Source organism: Drosophila miranda, chromosome 4, assembly GCF_003369915.1.
Source record: "Drosophila miranda strain MSH22 chromosome 4, D.miranda_PacBio2.1, whole genome shotgun sequence".
NCBI lineage: Eukaryota > Metazoa > Arthropoda > Insecta > Diptera > Drosophilidae > Drosophila > Drosophila miranda.
In genome coordinates, this window is record NC_046677.1 from 11967961 (window position 1) to 11984317 (window position 16357).

At 45.3% G+C, this 16357-nt stretch overlaps 8 protein-coding genes across 10 annotated transcripts in view; 5 read left to right on the forward strand and 3 right to left on the reverse strand.

Annotated features, from left to right (window-relative positions):
• Nucleotides 1-6955, forward strand: part of LOC108163099 — a 78368-nt gene extending 71413 nt beyond the window's left edge. Inside the window, exons 3-5 of the mRNA XM_033392629.1 lie at nt 1500-2230; nt 2829-3623; nt 3689-6955. Of these exons, the coding sequence (XP_033248520.1) occupies nt 1721-2230; nt 2829-3623; nt 3689-3892 (1509 nt within the window). The 5' untranslated portion in view covers nt 1500-1720 and the 3' untranslated portion in view covers nt 3893-6955. The remainder of the gene's footprint in view (nt 1-1499; nt 2231-2828; nt 3624-3688) is intronic.
• Nucleotides 6956-7009: 54 nt separating this feature from the next.
• Nucleotides 7010-7863, forward strand: LOC108163411. Its single transcript, XM_017298677.2, has 2 exons — nt 7010-7120; nt 7198-7863. The coding sequence occupies exons 1-2, from the start codon at nt 7049-7051 to the stop codon at nt 7747-7749; spliced, it is 624 nt and encodes a 207-aa protein (XP_017154166.1). The 5' UTR covers nt 7010-7048; the 3' UTR covers nt 7750-7863.
• LOC108163414 lies at nt 7357-8589 on the reverse strand. The gene is made up of 2 exons (XM_017298680.2): nt 8472-8589; nt 7357-8417 (listed from the first exon to the last, which is right to left on the reverse strand). Exons 1-2 carry the CDS (start codon nt 8514-8516, stop codon nt 7968-7970), a joined length of 495 nt encoding a protein of 164 aa, XP_017154169.1. The 5' UTR covers nt 8517-8589; the 3' UTR covers nt 7357-7967.
• Nucleotides 8590-8725: 136 nt separating this feature from the next.
• Nucleotides 8726-9606, forward strand: LOC108163412. The gene is made up of 2 exons (XM_017298678.2): nt 8726-8826; nt 8897-9606. The coding sequence occupies exons 1-2, from the start codon at nt 8785-8787 to the stop codon at nt 9440-9442; spliced, it is 588 nt and encodes a 195-aa protein (XP_017154167.1). The 5' UTR covers nt 8726-8784; the 3' UTR covers nt 9443-9606.
• Nucleotides 9607-10321: 715 nt separating this feature from the next.
• Nucleotides 10322-11454, reverse strand: LOC108163409 (uncharacterized protein DDB_G0283357). 2 transcript variants are annotated; one of them, XM_017298674.2, is made up of 5 exons: nt 11344-11454; nt 11113-11283; nt 10941-11048; nt 10637-10879; nt 10322-10582 (listed from the first exon to the last, which is right to left on the reverse strand). In XM_017298674.2, the coding sequence occupies exons 1-5, from the start codon at nt 11383-11385 to the stop codon at nt 10385-10387; spliced, it is 762 nt and encodes a 253-aa protein (XP_017154163.1). In that variant the 5' UTR covers nt 11386-11454; the 3' UTR covers nt 10322-10384. The 2 variants fall into 2 exon arrangements, with proteins under 2 accessions (XP_017154163.1, XP_017154164.1); XM_017298675.2 differs by having other exon boundaries at nt 10451-10578.
• A 146-nt stretch (nt 11455-11600) lies between these two features.
• LOC108163408 (extensin) lies at nt 11601-12810 on the reverse strand. Its single transcript, XM_017298672.2, has 2 exons — nt 12700-12810; nt 11601-12632 (listed from the first exon to the last, which is right to left on the reverse strand). Exons 1-2 carry the CDS (start codon nt 12727-12729, stop codon nt 11703-11705), a joined length of 960 nt encoding a protein of 319 aa, XP_017154161.1. The 5' UTR covers nt 12730-12810; the 3' UTR covers nt 11601-11702.
• A 322-nt stretch (nt 12811-13132) lies between these two features.
• On the forward strand, nt 13133-15467 carry LOC108163407 (protein PF14_0175-like). Of its 2 annotated transcripts, XR_001775673.2 has the most exons (3): nt 13134-13242; nt 13302-15069; nt 15137-15467. XR_001775673.2 is itself a non-coding variant. In XM_017298671.2 (2 exons), the coding sequence occupies exon 2, from the start codon at nt 13411-13413 to the stop codon at nt 14083-14085; it is 675 nt and encodes a 224-aa protein (XP_017154160.1). In that variant the 5' UTR covers nt 13133-13242; nt 13302-13410; the 3' UTR covers nt 14086-14173. The 2 variants fall into 2 exon arrangements, 1 of the variants encoding a protein (XP_017154160.1); XM_017298671.2 differs by lacking the exon at nt 15137-15467 and having other exon boundaries at nt 13133-13242; nt 13302-14173.
• A 240-nt stretch (nt 15468-15707) lies between these two features.
• LOC117188618 lies at nt 15708-16126 on the forward strand. The gene is made up of 2 exons (XM_033392632.1): nt 15708-15816; nt 15879-16126. The coding sequence occupies exons 1-2, from the start codon at nt 15793-15795 to the stop codon at nt 16035-16037; spliced, it is 183 nt and encodes a 60-aa protein (XP_033248523.1). The 5' UTR covers nt 15708-15792; the 3' UTR covers nt 16038-16126.
• Nucleotides 16127-16357: the final 231 nt, after the last annotated feature.

Here is a 16357-nt window from a genome sequence, read left to right on the forward strand (position 1 = left end):
TCTTGGCTTTTCTTTCCTTTGCTTTCCTTCCAACTGCATTCCAATGGAATTCCCCCACTCTTGTGGCATTCTTTTGTGGCTTGTGGAAACGGAAGTTCTTAAGTCAATCATCCTCTGTGAAGTGACGACTCTGGAGCGCTCTTTAGCCAGAATGGAAGCACTCTCTAAAGGAGGAGGGGGTTCCACCACTCTCTAAAGACTGGTGTAATTCCATGTTCTGTGGATCTTCTGATTGTCTGCCTGTCTGGCTGTCTGTCTTACACGTTTTCCTGATTCAAGACACAAATTAAAGCTGAAAAGTTATTTTAAATGAAAATGTTAAAAATGTTGTTCATTCTTTGGCATTTGTTGCTTCTCGCTCCCTGCACTTTGTCTTCCTTTTGGCGTGCCTCTGCCTCCGCCTCGTTGTCTCTTCTCTCTTTGGTTGTTGTGGCTGTCTTTAGCCATTTTCTTGGCAATGTTTCTCCTTGGCCGAGAGAGACAAAACAGAAAACAGATTAAACAGATAATTTCAATTTGTTCTGTGGATTAAAAGCGCAGCAGCGTAGTGGAATTATTTCTCCGAAATTCATTACGAACCTCCCGCAGCATTGCAGCACTGCAGCAGTGGCCCCGCGGGGTTGCACTTGCAACCTGATTAAAAGAGAAGCCAAATCGTTGAGTCGTTAAATTTCAAGATACTTTTGCCGAGAAGGATAATTACTTAATTGTTATCTTGAGATGCGATTACCCCTCGGCTTGCATTAAATTTTAATTGCATTTTCCAAGGAATAATATAATCCTCTCGGAATTGCTTTTGCTTTGATTTATGCGTACCACCCAATCTTTCTCTTTAAACTGCAAACTATTATAATTTCCCAAATGGTTTTTCAACTACATTACTGGCTAATTTGCTTGTCAGTCATAAATCGCATAAAACCCCATATAATTTTGGGCCTGGCGTCAGCATTTTCCGCCCTGGAAAACACTCAAATAAAGAGTGTCCACTCCACTCTCATAATTTTCATGGAGGTGTGTGCTTGAATTAGCCCCAGAGGAAAATGTAATCAAAATCTGGAAATGCATATAAATGAATAATTATAATTGTTTAAAGGAATGAAAACATTGGAAATGCTGGAATGGATAAATTTCCGCAGAATCTGTCGTGTTTTAATGTGAATTTAATCGAGTTCGAGTTCTCTGGGCTGTAATGAAATTTGCATTCTCTGGCAAACAGCTGTCGAGTGGCAGGCGATATACAGGGCGTATGCTTCATCCGGAATTCGTTTGACGGACTTTCACCGAAAATTCAATGCAATGAAATAAAACTATTGGAACCATGACGTTTTGTTAGTTTCAAAGGAAAAAATGGAAAAAAATTCAAGTGGATATGCACCACAAGTTAGTGGGTTGCATGCCCTCATGAACGATGTGTGTGCACATATTGGGCTATTAATAAAACATGTGCCACACTTATGCTTATTTTATTTTTATTTTTTCTGTTTTGTGTTCCTTTTAAGCTGAAGGAGAGCTCTCCACACAAATCACGTAGTCAAGAACGGGCCAGTGCACACATCCATCCAGCCATCGAGGGAGAAGACGGAGAAACAGCTGCCAGGACACACACAAATCCCATCGAAGGAGCCAACGGCTTGCTGCATGCTGGCCAAGCCCCAGATAGCACACATCCAATAGTTTTAGAGCTCCTGCTCCTGCAAACCCCAATCTTCCTTGCATCCAAATGTATGCCGGGCGAGCGACACAATTTGCCAAAACCATCAGCAGCATGGCATGCAGCATACAGAAGCAGCCGCAAGCCGCAGCACAGCCCGCAGCCACAGCCATGACGACGATGACTACGACGACGACGACGACAGCAACCACCTCATCCTCATCCTCGTCGAGTGGTGCACCAGCAGCACCAGCAGCAGCGGTGGCAGTAATAGTTCCTGATGTCCGACGTGGAGGCGGTTCCAGTGGAGCGGGCACTGTGCCCTCCACACCGAAATCAAGCAAGACATCGGCCCAGCCGAGGGGCTCGCTGCCAACGGATGTAAATCAGCCCCCGTTGGAATTTCAATGGCCACCGCCGGTGCCTGTTTCGACGCACACAAGCAACTTGCGCCTGAACATGATGAATCAGGATCCAAAGGACCTGCACACAGCAAGGGCCATCATCGAGGAGCTGCGCTCCAAAGTGCGCTTTCAAACAGAGCACATCATGAAGTGGCGCAAGGCGTATGCCATGCAGGTGAGTCCCAAAAAAGCGAGAGGGAGATTGGTATTTAACTAGAAAATGATAAAGAGCTAGAAATCGGATAATTGAGGAAAGTTTTTAAGCCGAAAATGTATAAAAACACTGAGCTTCTTATAATTGGGTCTCTTTTTGGTCTATTTAGTTTATTTATTTATGAGTTTAATGTGTGTTTTAATTTAAAAATTCAGGATGCAGGTAGATAATAAATTTGTAGGGGATTGTAGAAAATTGTACATCTGTGGCTTACAATTATGGGTGCCAGAAGATTTTAAAGATTATCTCAGAGGGGAGATGCGTATTGCAATGAAATTGGTAAATTAGCTAAATAATGATGGAATATTCTATGGTACAAATAGGCATCGAATTCTATTCAAAATTTTGGATGTTACATGCGATTTTGTTTGTATTATTTTTATTTTTAATGAAAGTGTAAGAATGTTTAGTCGTGATTGATTAGTTCAAGTATTAAAGAGATCTTGATTCCAAACAATCCAAAAAAACAGGATTCATTTATGCAGGCAAAAGACTCAAAGGGCCACGAAATCCTCAAAATATTATAACAGCTCTCACCATATCATTCCCTAATCATCAGGTGCAGCAGCACTATCGCTATCAGAAGGAGAAATCCGATCAGATGAATTCCCTGACCTCCCAGCTGCTGCTCTTGGAGTCCCGCCTGAAGCGAAAGCAGAAACAGATCGCCAGCCTCCTCAACCATCGAGAGCTGACAATCGCACGCCAGCAGAAGGTCATCGATACGCTGTCCTCGCGGCTGGTGGATCACGGATTGGAGACGATCGAGGCGAGCTATGCCAACGAGTTGGACTCCCTGAACGACTCGGATTCGGCGGTGGTGCTGGAGGACATTGATTCGGACAGCACCATGACATTGGGCACGCGACGGAGGAGCAGTGGAGGCGGTGGAGTGCTGGGAAGCGATGGCATCACTATAGTCCGTTCGATATCTGATGCAATTGAAACGAATCTGAACAAATATGGAGCTGCACGGAGGAACAATTGCTTCTTGCGACGTCCTGACATCCTGGAGACGGTTTATTCGGTGGAAGAGGACCCCGAACCCACACCCGATGTGGCGGAAAAGCGGGACAAATTCAAGAATCGGTCGGACAAGGCCTTGAGCTCCAGCTCCACCGAGGGACAAATCGATGGCGTCAGCCCCACGGCGGCTGCCAGCGCAGAAAAAGCCAAAGAGTCGTCGATGAGTGTGGATGGAGGAGGAGGCCCTGCGATTCCGCGTCGACAGCTGGGAGCCCTGAAGCGATCCCCCAGCCACGATGCCCCGTGCACCACAGTGAGTGTCAAAGTGCCACAGTTACAGCCGTCGGCACAGCAGCCACAGCAGGAGCCGCTCAATGGCAAGAATCAGGTATAGAAACAAGGTCCTTTAATCACGCTTTCGAATTGTCACTCATCAGATATCTTGCTCCTCAGGTACTCTCCTACAATCGTGTGATGTTGAACCATCGATCGGTGACCAAGCCCAAGGACGTCAAATACAAGCGCATCAACAAGGCCAAGTCCAAGAGCCTCGAAGAACTGCGTGGGCGTCTAAAGAATCTGGTGGAACGACCGCCCGGACTGGAGGGTGGCTACCCCTCGGGCATGATGCCACAGACGGCACAGTCGTATGCGTGACATTCGCCACAGCAGCCAGACGATGGCCCCAAGAAGCCCAGGCAGCAGGAGCAGATGGAAACCGAAGAACGTAGGGGCTCTGCCACTCCGAAAGCGGCGACGCCGTCAGAGCCGGAGGCAAGTGGTGGCAGGCATGGCTGTCCCAAGCGTTCAATGACCCTGCCACGGATACTAATGCCCCAGGCGACCAGCAGCAGTAGCGGCAGCGGGGGCAGTGGCAGTGGCAGTGGTAGTGGTGGGCGTGGCAGTTTCTAGCAATTAAAGAAATTTTTCATACGCAATTGTGATAAAAAGTGAAACAGTTTTTCCTTCTACTATCTCTTGTTATTCCTCTTTTAGGGAGGATATTTTCTGAGAATCTCTTAAGAGTGGATATGTTCCGAATGTATCTTTTAGTGGATGGATCCGTCCTTGAAGGGCATATCTTCTAAATGTATCTTTCAGTGAATAAATCCCTCTTTGAGGAGGCTATACATTGATTGTATCCTCCCCTTCAAGGAGGTTTATCGTTTTAAAGATATACTCTATCTTTCAGTTGCTTTTAAACACACGATTCTCTGTTGTAACATTTGTTTCCTTCGGATGCCTCCGGCTATCCTTTGCTCAGTTCTTCACAAAAACTCTGCATTTAATTTAGTTTTAGTTTTTATTTGTAACAAAACGGAACTGCATTTTTGACTTAACATTTATTATGTATAATTTTCACACACAAATAAATCACACATTTAAATAAACAACAACATACATATTCTCTGTCTATTATTTTCCCTGAAAACAAGAAGCGTATGAAAAATTTCATCGTATGAAGTGTATAAGTGGAAATGTAAGTGTTTTATCCTATAAGGAAGAAAAGGTGGCTATGGTCTATGACACAATCTGCTTTGAGGACAATATTCCCCATGAAATAAAATCCAAAAAGTTCAAAAGTGAAGAAATCCCCTCAAAAGTTGAAGGAAAGTATAAGTAGGAGCCGGCTTTAGCTTCAGTTCCAGCCAAAGGAAGGGCCGTCGCGATTTGGGTGAAAAGTAGGCTAGCTAAAGGATACTACAACAAATATACCTATTACATATAGAACATGTACTAATTCTAGTTAGAAACGTAAGTGAAAATGTATTCGTGTCGATATTCGTATAACTTTTGCAGAGATCAGATCGTAGATGCATATACAGAGCATATTTTCAGCTTGGGATAAAGATACTATAAGCTTGAATCAGTGTGGCAGTGTCTATAGATACAAATACAACCACTTTGCAGTCCCGCTTTTCAAAATGTAGAAATTCTCACCCCCCAAAAATAGTTTCCCTTTCCCCCTCTTTGGATATCTCAGAATTTAGTTTGTAAGCTCTACTCCATGGACTGTCTTCTAGATAACAGAATTTAAAATATGAATATGAATATATATTTTCTTACTAACAAAAAACATACTAACTATTTTTACATTAATTGCTAAATAAAAGATATAGCTGTAAGAAAATTAAACACATATTTAAGTGTTATTTTTGTGTTGACTTTTGGATTATTATTTTTCGATTATTATGAACTCTGGGGGAAACCGAACCCCCCAAGAGCAAGACGTCAGATGTACCTTGAAAAACTCGTAAAAGTATAAAGAACAAATATGCAGCATTAATTGTGTAGCTTCATGCAATGCTTTAGGTGTAAAAAACTTTAAACTCTAACAAATGGCTGCTATCCAACCAGAAATCAATTGAAATACAGAATTATAGATGTGTTAACCGACAAAACTAAAGTACAATGCTCAGAAAAACCAGCTGTAATACATACAATACATACATATATCGAAAGTTATATCAAATATACATAAATAAAACTCGGTGTTTCAGTGCGGAATGTTCTTCGAAAAATAACCAAAATGTACCTATAATACAATAAAATACACAAACAACCTGCACAATTGTTGCCGTTGTCGTCCCTCTCCACCTTTCAGCAGAGCTAAACAAAAACTGTTTCAAAAACGTTTCTTAAACATCATATATTGGATATATACGTAATGTCAATGTCAAATGTCAATGTTGTAGGAATAGATAATCATAATCTTAATAATTGTGTCAATTTTTTAAATTTTGTTTTTGATTTTCCGAAGAGTTCAATACAGCGCAAATATTTGCCATACTCGAGGATAAAGCGTGCGATTCTAAATGTAACATTAAGAATATGTATTAAATATATAAAGTAAAAACTTTTTAGTCTAAGGAAACTAATAGTAGTAAGAATATTGGTTCTACATATATATTATATATCCAAATGCCAAAAATGAAAGTTGAAGAAAGCGGAAGACCTTCATAGAGACGCTGAGCGTAGAAACATATTTTCCATTGAATATAGAAAGCGGAAATGCATGCATTGCGGAAAGATACACTTGAAATAGATGTCTATATCACTATTCTAGGAGGAAAACTATGATTTTCAGCAAGCAAATCTCTGTATAAATATAGGAGAAGGGAGAAATATTAATTGTATAGATTATTTCTAATGTATGCCTGAGGGAAGCAGAGAATAATGGTTTCCTAAATCTCCCAATCATTATATTTTGTATAAAAAGAATTGAAAGAGAAAAAGAAATGTGACTCCTACTTAAATGATATCTGTATCATTATAAGATCATTTGAATTCGGATCTACCCCAAAAATTGCTGAATACAAACTCGTTAAGCTAAACAGAGATAGTGAGAGAGAGAGACGTTCCACCTTCCCCTCGAGATTCAACCGATTCTGTACAAAAACGCAGTAGCAAACCGCGGGCAAATAAATAGACAGACATACATACAGTACTCATATTCCTAAGTATATAGTGAGTAAGACATGCAATTTATAAACCTAATTGATATTTGGATGTACATATGTATCTTAGCGATAATCGTGTGTGTATATTATTACCCGTACTGTGTGCGCGGTGGGATACAGCATCTTTTTTTCGAGCTAGCTTCAATTTGCGGATCATTTATGGCCATTACTTTGCTCATGTCTACAGAAAATTTGAATGTTATAGTCGACACATACTATTTTCTACTTATGGCTTAATAAAAACAAAACTACAAACACACACTGCAAATGCAAAGGTACATTTTGGGCTTGGGGTTTGAGGTTGAGGTTCGATCTGTGGATTCAGTCTCCGTTGAGCAGCGATTGCGGAAACATGTCAAGATCAGAGCGGAGTCTGCTACTCCTTATCAGCATCGCTTGCTGTGCTTTGGGGCTTATCTGCTTGGTGAGTGACTGACTGGTCACCGTTTGATTAGATAAGAATTCTGTACTGTATTGATTATTCGATTACTCGATTATCAGGCAACGGCGGATAGTTCCCGGGGCTACAATCCCCTTGCACGTCCCGTGGCAGAGGCTATCGAGCGGCTGTACAATCAGGTACTGCACTCCACCATCGAGGATGCACGCCAGCGACTGCCACACCTCAATGACAGCGAAGCCATCGATAAGCAGTACTTTGACGATCTGGATAGCACTTTGGGGAACGAGGACTACTACAGCACGGCGTACTACATCTTTGCGTGGATAAACAGCCAATTGATGGCCCAACAGCGGCCCGACAAGCTGCTCCTGGAAGTCCTTCCCGGCGAGAAGGCGGCCATACGGAACTTCTTCCACAAGGTGCGACCACCGTTGGAAAAGTATCTGCAACGCAGCCATCAATCGAGGCCCGAGCTAATAGCCAATGTCACCCGGTGGGCAGGCCAACAGCAGGACAGTGTGGTGATGTCCTACATTGAGTTCCCTCGCAGTCTGCAGGCCCAGATACCAGAACTCCAGCTGATGGACTACACGAAACTGGCCAAGGCTCTCATCGAGGGTGTGGCCACGGGCATATGGGGGTCGCTTTAGAGATACGCAAAAGAAGTTTAAATTGTTTAAAGCAGTCCCGCTTTGGCTTTGAAAACAACTTTTCCTTTTTTTCAAGGGCAGTTTTAGTTTAATTAAAAATTGTTTTGATGAGCATTTGGATCTCTCTTTGGTGGTTTTTGGAATGGGCAATCGATTGGAAGATATTCTCTAAGTTCATCCCATTTGTGGATAAATATTTTCCTACCTTAAATTAGTGATTATTGATCCACCAACTTGAAGATCTGGCCATTGATCAGCCGCAAGGTCTCGTCGTATTGCCTGAGAACCATTTTGACCTTCTGCATAGTGCTCTCCAGAGTCCAGGCCTCTTCGCTGCTCATCCTGCCCACGTAGCTCACCTCCAAGGCCTCCAATTGAGCCCTTAGCTCCGTGTAGCCATGCCTTAGAGATCGAAACCTCCTATGGACACGTCTCTGCTGGCATTGACTCCCCGGCAGGCGGCACTGCTGCACAAACTGAAAGATCTCGAGTCCCAAGTGCTCCAGGGACAGCAGCCACTGACTGATGTCTTCATTAAACTGATTTTCACTTTGAAATGTTCTGGGTGTAGATGCTGCCATTGGCTGTTGCCGCTCATCATCCTGCTGTCTCATTAGCTTGCGTAATTCTCGCAGACTGTCGCCTCGCGATGGGGAGGCAGCTGTAAACTAAAGTCATTGTTATAATAGGTTTAATGAACGGTTTTTGGCGACAATACCTACCTGTAATGGAAGTACAATGACGAGTATTCCAATGGGCAGCAGCATTTTCTCGGAATTCTGATTTCTGTTGAAGAGAAATGAACGTTCTTATCACGACAGGCAATGTCTGAGGACTGATGATTATAGACTATTGCTACCTACAGACTGCTGATGCCGTTGGTTCCACGATGATTATCGGGGCGGTGCTGTGTTTTTTTGTTCATCTTTTAAATAGACGATTGCATCACAGAACGAGTGGGGCTTATAAAAGGCGCCTCCCACGCAATGGAGTTGTTCATAGCATTGGAGCCATACTCAAGCTTCAGTCATCAGAATGTGGCGCCCCATCATAGTCCTGGCAGTATTGCAATTTGCGGTAAGAATATCACCATTTCTTTCTCTGTATTCCTGTTGGTGTAGTGTCTAATGTTGCATGCCTCCTTCAGAGCGGGGCTCCCATTACGAGCAGCTCTCAGCTGGCGTACTATATGACCAACGAGATCGTCTCTATGGTAGAGACTTCGTTCCTGGAGACCGCAAGACTGCTCCAGCGAGTGATCGACGATGCAGAGCTCTTTATGCCGCCGAACACTCAGAGTCTGATTTTGGACGCCTTTGGGGAGTTTGTGGATCTCGTAAAGGAGATCGACATGGATGACTCGGTGCAACTGGAGCTTTTGGCCACCGATCTCGACTATCTCTCGGATATCTTCGAACTGAAGGACTCTGCGGAGCTGGATTCGGAGGCGGATCGAATGGTCAGGCGACTGCTCCAAGAGCATGGCATCGATGATTTCGAAAGCTCTCTGCTCAAGCGATTCGACACTGCACTTAAGAGAATCGAAGAGCAGGTGGAGTCCTACATCAGTGGAATGTCGCCGAGCAAACTCCAGAGGAGAACAGAATTTCTCGATTGGTTCGACAAATTCAAAAACGAAAAGGATACGATTGATAAGCTATCGATGCTGTTCGATAGTGATTATCTATTTTAGGTAATTTTATATAGCGGTAGAAAACAATCGAAACACATAATTCACTTCAAATTTTTATATACCTACAAAATACATGGCATGATCTGCAAGCAGAATACGTTTTAATATCTGTTTGTGTTCTCTTTAAGAATTAATGGAATAAATGAATGCAGAATGTATTTCAATATATGCTATGATTGTAGAAAGTACTTTTTGGTTGTCTTGTAAGAATCCCTATTATGTTTTGCACTGATGCTGTTCACTAGTGAACATGAGTACGATTTCTACTAAACATCCATCGAACGATTTTAACAAATGAATACGCTGCACATATGAACAATATAGATTTTCATAAGAAAAGGCCGTTTAAAAAACTACTTGAGGTGTAAGCAAAGATTGCGATCACAGAAAGAGCGATCACATTAAAATAAATACCTGCAGATACCCAAAAGAGCGCCCTACCTCTACGATAAGAGACAAAAATATTAGTTTATAAGGAGATATATTTTATTCACAGAACTCCTAGCTGAATACGTCCTTGGTGATGAAAATAGCTCGAGGAAACTAATGATCGCCTTACAACCGGTCATAATAGTAGGAAACCCCTTAAGGCCGAACCTAAGCCACCGCGAAATAAAAACCTAGTAAAATCCTGGTCTGTCAGGCAATACCAGATATGCCCACTTGTCGAAGAAGAGAATTAATACCATCTGATCAGATGCAGATAAATATCTGTTGTATGAATGGTATTTAAAGAATATTCTTCAGTGCTATGGCAGTTATTTATTGACACGCTGATGCATTCAATCGCAGAAGTTTCCAAAAACTTGATGGAAATCTGGAGACTGGACATCCCTGAGAGATAACAGCTAAATGATTGAAGGGAAAACTATATTGGTTTCGTACGGAAATGCATTGAAATTACTGGCAAATTTAATTTATTTTTAAGCGGATACTCTAGAATTAAAAGTAACTCATGGACGAAGAGCCAAATCTTGGCGTCCGTGAGTCGAACACATTGTGCTCGACCTGTGGCGGTCCATTGCCATCGGAGGTGTAGCTATAGTGCTCGGAGCGTTGAAAATTGCTTGACGAACTACCAATGGGGCCGCTGCCAGAAAAGAAGGGCGTCATGGAACTAACACCCGAGGGATAAGCTATCTGGAAAAGTTGAGATAGTAAAAAGAAAGCTAAAAATCGAATTAAAATACATACAGAATTGGGACTACCACCGTAGCCGCCAGAAAAGACGGGATTCCTGGAAGCTCCAGATGGATAAGGTACCCCGAAACGTGGATCAAGTCCCGAGCTATGAAATGTGCCACTTAATGGGGGAAAGGTGTTGGGATTGTTCGGGAAAGAACTCGTCGGAAAGTTATTCCCGTTGAAGCTGGGGCTGGGGTTGGGGCGAATATTATTGGGAGGAAACATCACGTTTCTTCCATTGAAAACAGGTGGCTGCAAGTCAAATTTTAAGAATTAGAGAGGAAAAGTAGAGTGGAATAGTTCAAAAATATACCGGTGAAAAATTACTGGAAAAGAAAGAGTTATGTGGATAGTTGGGCCAAGGGGGATTACTTTCAGATTCTTCGGATTCTGAGACAGCTGCGACCTCTCCTTCGGTTTTCTGAGAAAGGCATAAAAGTGGATTTAGGAAAGGGCTTTGCCTCTAAAGATTTGTTTTCTCTTACCTCAAGGAACTCCACGCCATCTGTGGGCTCTAGTATGACAGTACCATTCTGTCCTTCATTGGCGATCGACTTTTTACCGCCTCCGTTTCCAACTGGCTTGAACAGATCTGTTGGTAGATTTCTTGTATCGCGTATAACCCGTAGCTTCTGCTGAGGCAAAGTGCGGCAAAGCTAAATGATGAAAAGATTAAGTAGAGAACTTCTCGTATTCCATTTTGATTGTGCACTCACCCCATGGCCAATGATTAGCAGCAGCACGCAAGGGAGCAACATTTCCGAGAGCTGTACGTCTCTATCCGGCGATAGTCGATGGAACTGTGAGTGCCCGATGCGGAATGCAATGGCAATTAAGTCTGACGACGATGCCTCTCCACAACCCGTTTGACTGGAAAACCGCAAGGTGAGAGAACCAACGCCTCGGGGTTATCAGAACGGGGAAAAGCCATAGACGATCGACCGAACGACAGGGAAATCAATAAATTCAATACTTATAGAGCGTACAAAATACGTAATTACGAGTATATATATTTAAGATCTGAGTGTTTACATTTTTACAGCCAAGAGATGGGCAGGAGGTGCTTTACGGTGCTTTAGTAGCGTCCGTATCCGCCGTAGGGGGAGCCGTAGCCACGGCCCGGACTGGAGTAAACCACGGGACGACGTGGCACGATGTAAAGCTGTGGATAGCCATACCCCGGGGGCCTAAGTGCCACATCCTCTACCTCATCGGACTTCTCGTTTTCCTTGCTCTTTTCCATCGGCTCTTCATCGGAGGAGTCATCCTTGCCTTCCTTGGGATGGTGTTCGTGACGGAATCCATAGCCCGGAGCGGGTCCGAATCCCGGGAAGCTCGGATAAGGTCCAGGGCGATGGAAAGTTGTGGCTGGAAAGGGGGAGTACGGTGGCCGGAAGGGCGGATACGATGGATAAGAAGGATAGGCAGTAGGCTCTGGTGATTCATTGCTGGTTTCTTTGGTTTCCTTGGGAGCAGGAGACGACTCCTCCGAGCCGGGCACTGGCTTTGGTCCGAACACCAGCCCAGGATACGGATGGGGGGGATACGGATGCGAGTGGGGATGAGGATAAGGGAACGGATGAGGAAGAGGGTACGGCTGTGGATGGGGATGGGACTCATGTTTCTTCGGCTTGGGCGTTGTTGTTGTCGTTGTTGTTATAGGAGTGGTCGTCTCTGGCTCTGGTTCGGGCGTCGTTGTGGATACCGGAACTGCAGAGCCATCATTCTGTTGGCCCATTCCGTCGTCTAGTTGCTGCAGTCCCTCCTCCGGAGCGGCAGTGCCATCGTTCTCCGGCACAAGCTGCGGCTGCACTGTGGTCGTTTCGGGCACCGGGGTAGGAGTCTCCACCTTTGGCCCGTGATGTGGAACCTTGTGGTGGGGGTCGTACTGGTGGGAGGACGGATGAACATCGTCCAATGTCTCCTCATCGCTGTAGACTGAGGCATCGACGGCCGCCTTGCCTTCGTCGAGACTCAACTGCGCACAAAGGCAGAGGGCCAGAAGCTACAAGAAGAGAGAGAAGCAGTCAGTGGAATGTTCTGGCCAGAAGTACAAGCTCGGATCGACTTACCTGGCTGAGTAGCAAGAGCTTAATGAACATCTCGGGATGGTTCTCAATCTGTACTGTTTGGTGGAATCGCCGCGGCTTGTGGCTTTTATAGCCCCAGCATCGCCCACGTTTATGGAAATTGCAGGCGAATCAATGCGAGTAGTACGAGCAGTAATCAACGCCTCACTTACTCATTCACACTCACACTCAGAATCGGAATCGAATGGAATGGAAGCGACAGACAAACAGACAGTCGAGTAGGAAAACCCGGCCACAGGCAGAAATCCATCAGGTGTTGCACGCGTCTTGTGAGCGTCTTCGGGGCGATTCCCTCGCCTGCGTTCGGCATTCGCTCCGCTCGTTAAAATCCAGAACAGAACGACGCTTTTAATCAATTTCAAACGGAGCGATAGGGCAGCCATGAGTTTTGGTAATCAATTAAACCTGCGTCTGGACGGGCCTGCGCCCCCACCTATAAAGGTGGCTTTGCCCAGCGGCTTGCGGCTTGTTCCATCGAATGACACATATGCAACGCCTGACGTTGACATGACGATACGCAAAACGGTAAGGAGGGGGGGACCTTTTTAGGACCTGCGGACTCGTAATGGATGGTATCTTTGCAGATGGGAATACTTTTGCTGTTGCTGGTCCACTTGGCGGCTGTTACAGCACAAGAGGGTAGTCCTTCAGAACTACAAAACGAGCCACCAAAGGAAGTTGTGCCTGCGGGAGATGCAGCTGCAGCAGAAGCGCCTGCAGGAGATGCTGCTGCAGCAGAAGCGCCTGCGGCAGATGCGGCTGCAACAGAGGCGCCTGCGGGAGATGCAGCTACAGCAGAAGCGCCTGCCGGAGACGCGCCTGCAGCAGAGGAGCCTGCGGGAGATGCTGCTGCAACAGAGGCGCCTACGGGAGATGCAGCTACAGCAGAAGCGCCTGCGGGAGATGCGCCTGCAGCAGAGGTGCCTGCGGGAGATGCAGCTGCAGCAGAAGCGCCTGCCGGAGATGCGGCTGCAGCAGAAGCGCCTGCGGGAGATGAGGCTGCAGCAGAGGCGCCTGCTGGAGATGCAGCTACAGCAGAAGCGCCTGCGGGAGATGCGCCTGCAGCAGAGGTGCCTGCGGGAGATGCGGCTGCAGCAGAGGCGCCTGCTGGAGATGCAGCTACAGCAGAAGCGCCTGCCGGAGATGCGCCTGCAGCAGAGGCGCCTGCTGGAGATGCGGCTGCAGCAGAGGCGCCTGCCGGAGATGCGCCTGCAGCAGAGGCGCCTGCTGGAGATGCGGCTGCAGCAGAGGCGCCTGCTGGAGATGCAGCTACAGCAGAAGCGCCTGCTGGAGATGCAGCTACAGCAGAAGCGCCTGCCGGAGATTCGCCTGCAGCAGAAGCGCCTGCAGGAGATGCAGCTGAACTAGAAACGCCAGTGGGAGATGTATTTGAAGAAGAGGCGCCGGCGGGAGATGCAGCGGGCAACTCGCCTGCGGGAGAAGAACCTTCGGAGGCAGAGGAAGAGACCGGAACAGACGATGCAACAGATGACGAGGCAGGTGCCAACGGAATGGACGAGGAGGTAGTAACGGAGTCTACGGAGTCTACGCCGCCGACCACAATCGGTGCGAACGATCCGAACACTCCAGGGACGAATCCCAGTCCACCCACTGTACCCCCCACCACCACTGGCTTAATGGATCTGATGACCTACTTACCGGAGTATAATAATGGCGGGGATCCGTATGTGAGTCCGGGGCCCTCCCACAAGCCCGGCTCCCGTCACGTGAAGGCGCACGATGGCTTCCACAGCTTGAAAACGGAAAAGTACTGGTCGCACTGGAACGATCGCTTCACCACAGACAACGATATTCTTCAGTGAACGGACACCCGGAATGCGGCGGCGAGAAGTTTAAAGATTACTCAGCGCTCGGGTGCGGTGGCATGACAAATTAAATTAGACAGACTCGTATCGTATCCGAAATGAAGTGAACTGTGGTTGTTTTTTCACTCGTAGACCACTGTCGTTGGGAACAGCATACGGTTTCATTTGTTTATGTGTTTATTTGCTGGGTAAGAGAGGAAAGGAAGATAGGAAGGATATACTTGGCCACGGGGAAAAGAATTAGCCAATGATAGAGAAGGTCCGATATGCATGTCGCGGGTATCTGTATAATTATAAGAAATGTAATCCACTGATATTCAACATCGGCGTGGAATAAGCCACAAGCTAAGTAACCATTCTGCATCAGTCATCGAATCAGAAACACCTGGGGGTGTGTTGGTGGGGTAGCGGCATGACAAATTAAATTGATTGGAAACGTAGACGAAATAAATGTGAAATACGCTTCAATTGTCACTCGAAAACGGTTGTTATTGGGAACATCATGCGTTTGTGCCTATTTTATTTGGTACGCCACCCTCTTACTGCCTTGGAAAATCCCAAGGTTTCTAAAAATCCCTCCAATTTCCATATAGATTACGTTTTTCCTGTTCCTGGGCGTACAGGCAGAAACTGGTGAAAATGGAGGCGATCAAATGGCTAAAGAACGAAGAGAAGGAGTAGCGAACTTGTGGAAAAGATGGCACTACCAAATGGAAAAGCACGGATATACTCTTCCTTTTAGTACTGTCAATAAAGATAGTACTGCTGCTTCTGAGTCTGTTACTGCTGCTGCTGCTGCTGCTGCTGATACTACTACTGCTGCTGCATAATAGTTAGAGAAGGTCCGATCTGCATGCTATCTGTAGAACAAGATCATTTACTATCCAATAAATGCATTGAAAGCGCCTTTGAATACAATGGGAAGCAGAAACCTTGCTCATCTGTCTGTCTATGATTAATTAATAGTTTAATTTGCCCTTTCCGATTGCTTAATAGGTACTTGTCTTGAATATATTACTACCACAGCTAGTAAAAGTAGTAGCATAATCTAAAACCATTTCCCTCTGCCGGAGATAGCTCCCCGAAGGAGAGCAACTTGTAAGCAATATATTATTTAAATTAGTTGAATTTGTTCCGCAACGAATGGACAAATGCATGGGTATTCCCACACTAATGCCAAATGTTACGCCCCAATGCCAAATGTATGGAAGATCGGGTGCAGTGATGACTAAGTCTGTTTGGGACCATCATGAGGTTGGGTTTCTTTTGTTGGGTAAGCGTCCTGGTTTCTACAGAATTGTAGAACTCCTAAGAAGCCGCCAATTCCACCAATAGATCGCTCTGTTCCTGGGCCTACAGACGGCCCTGGCAAAGGTGCGCCACGTACGCGCCCACGATGGCTTCCACAATATCAAAAGAGAGGCGGCCTGGAGTCATTTGAAGCCACGTATGAGGGCTCATCAAGAAAATAATCGCCCCAATAGTCAAAGATAGTTAGAGAAGGTTGGATCTACAAGCGATCTATAGAATAAGATCATTTGCTATCTATCCAATAAATAAATGTTTGCGACCCCTGAAAATAATGGACACTTGGAGAGCGGAAAGATTGCTTAATACTCTAGATACTTCATCCTAGAATTTAGTAGATTACGAGTATACTCGTGTGGTAGTAGTAGATTTCATACCACCATGTCACTAACCTGGAACCCAAAACCCTAGATCCCTGTTTCTTTCTAATGGAACTCCCACTTACTAACCTTGAGTTAAGGTCTTAAACTATTAGGAAATATAATCAAATTAGTTTCACTTATTTG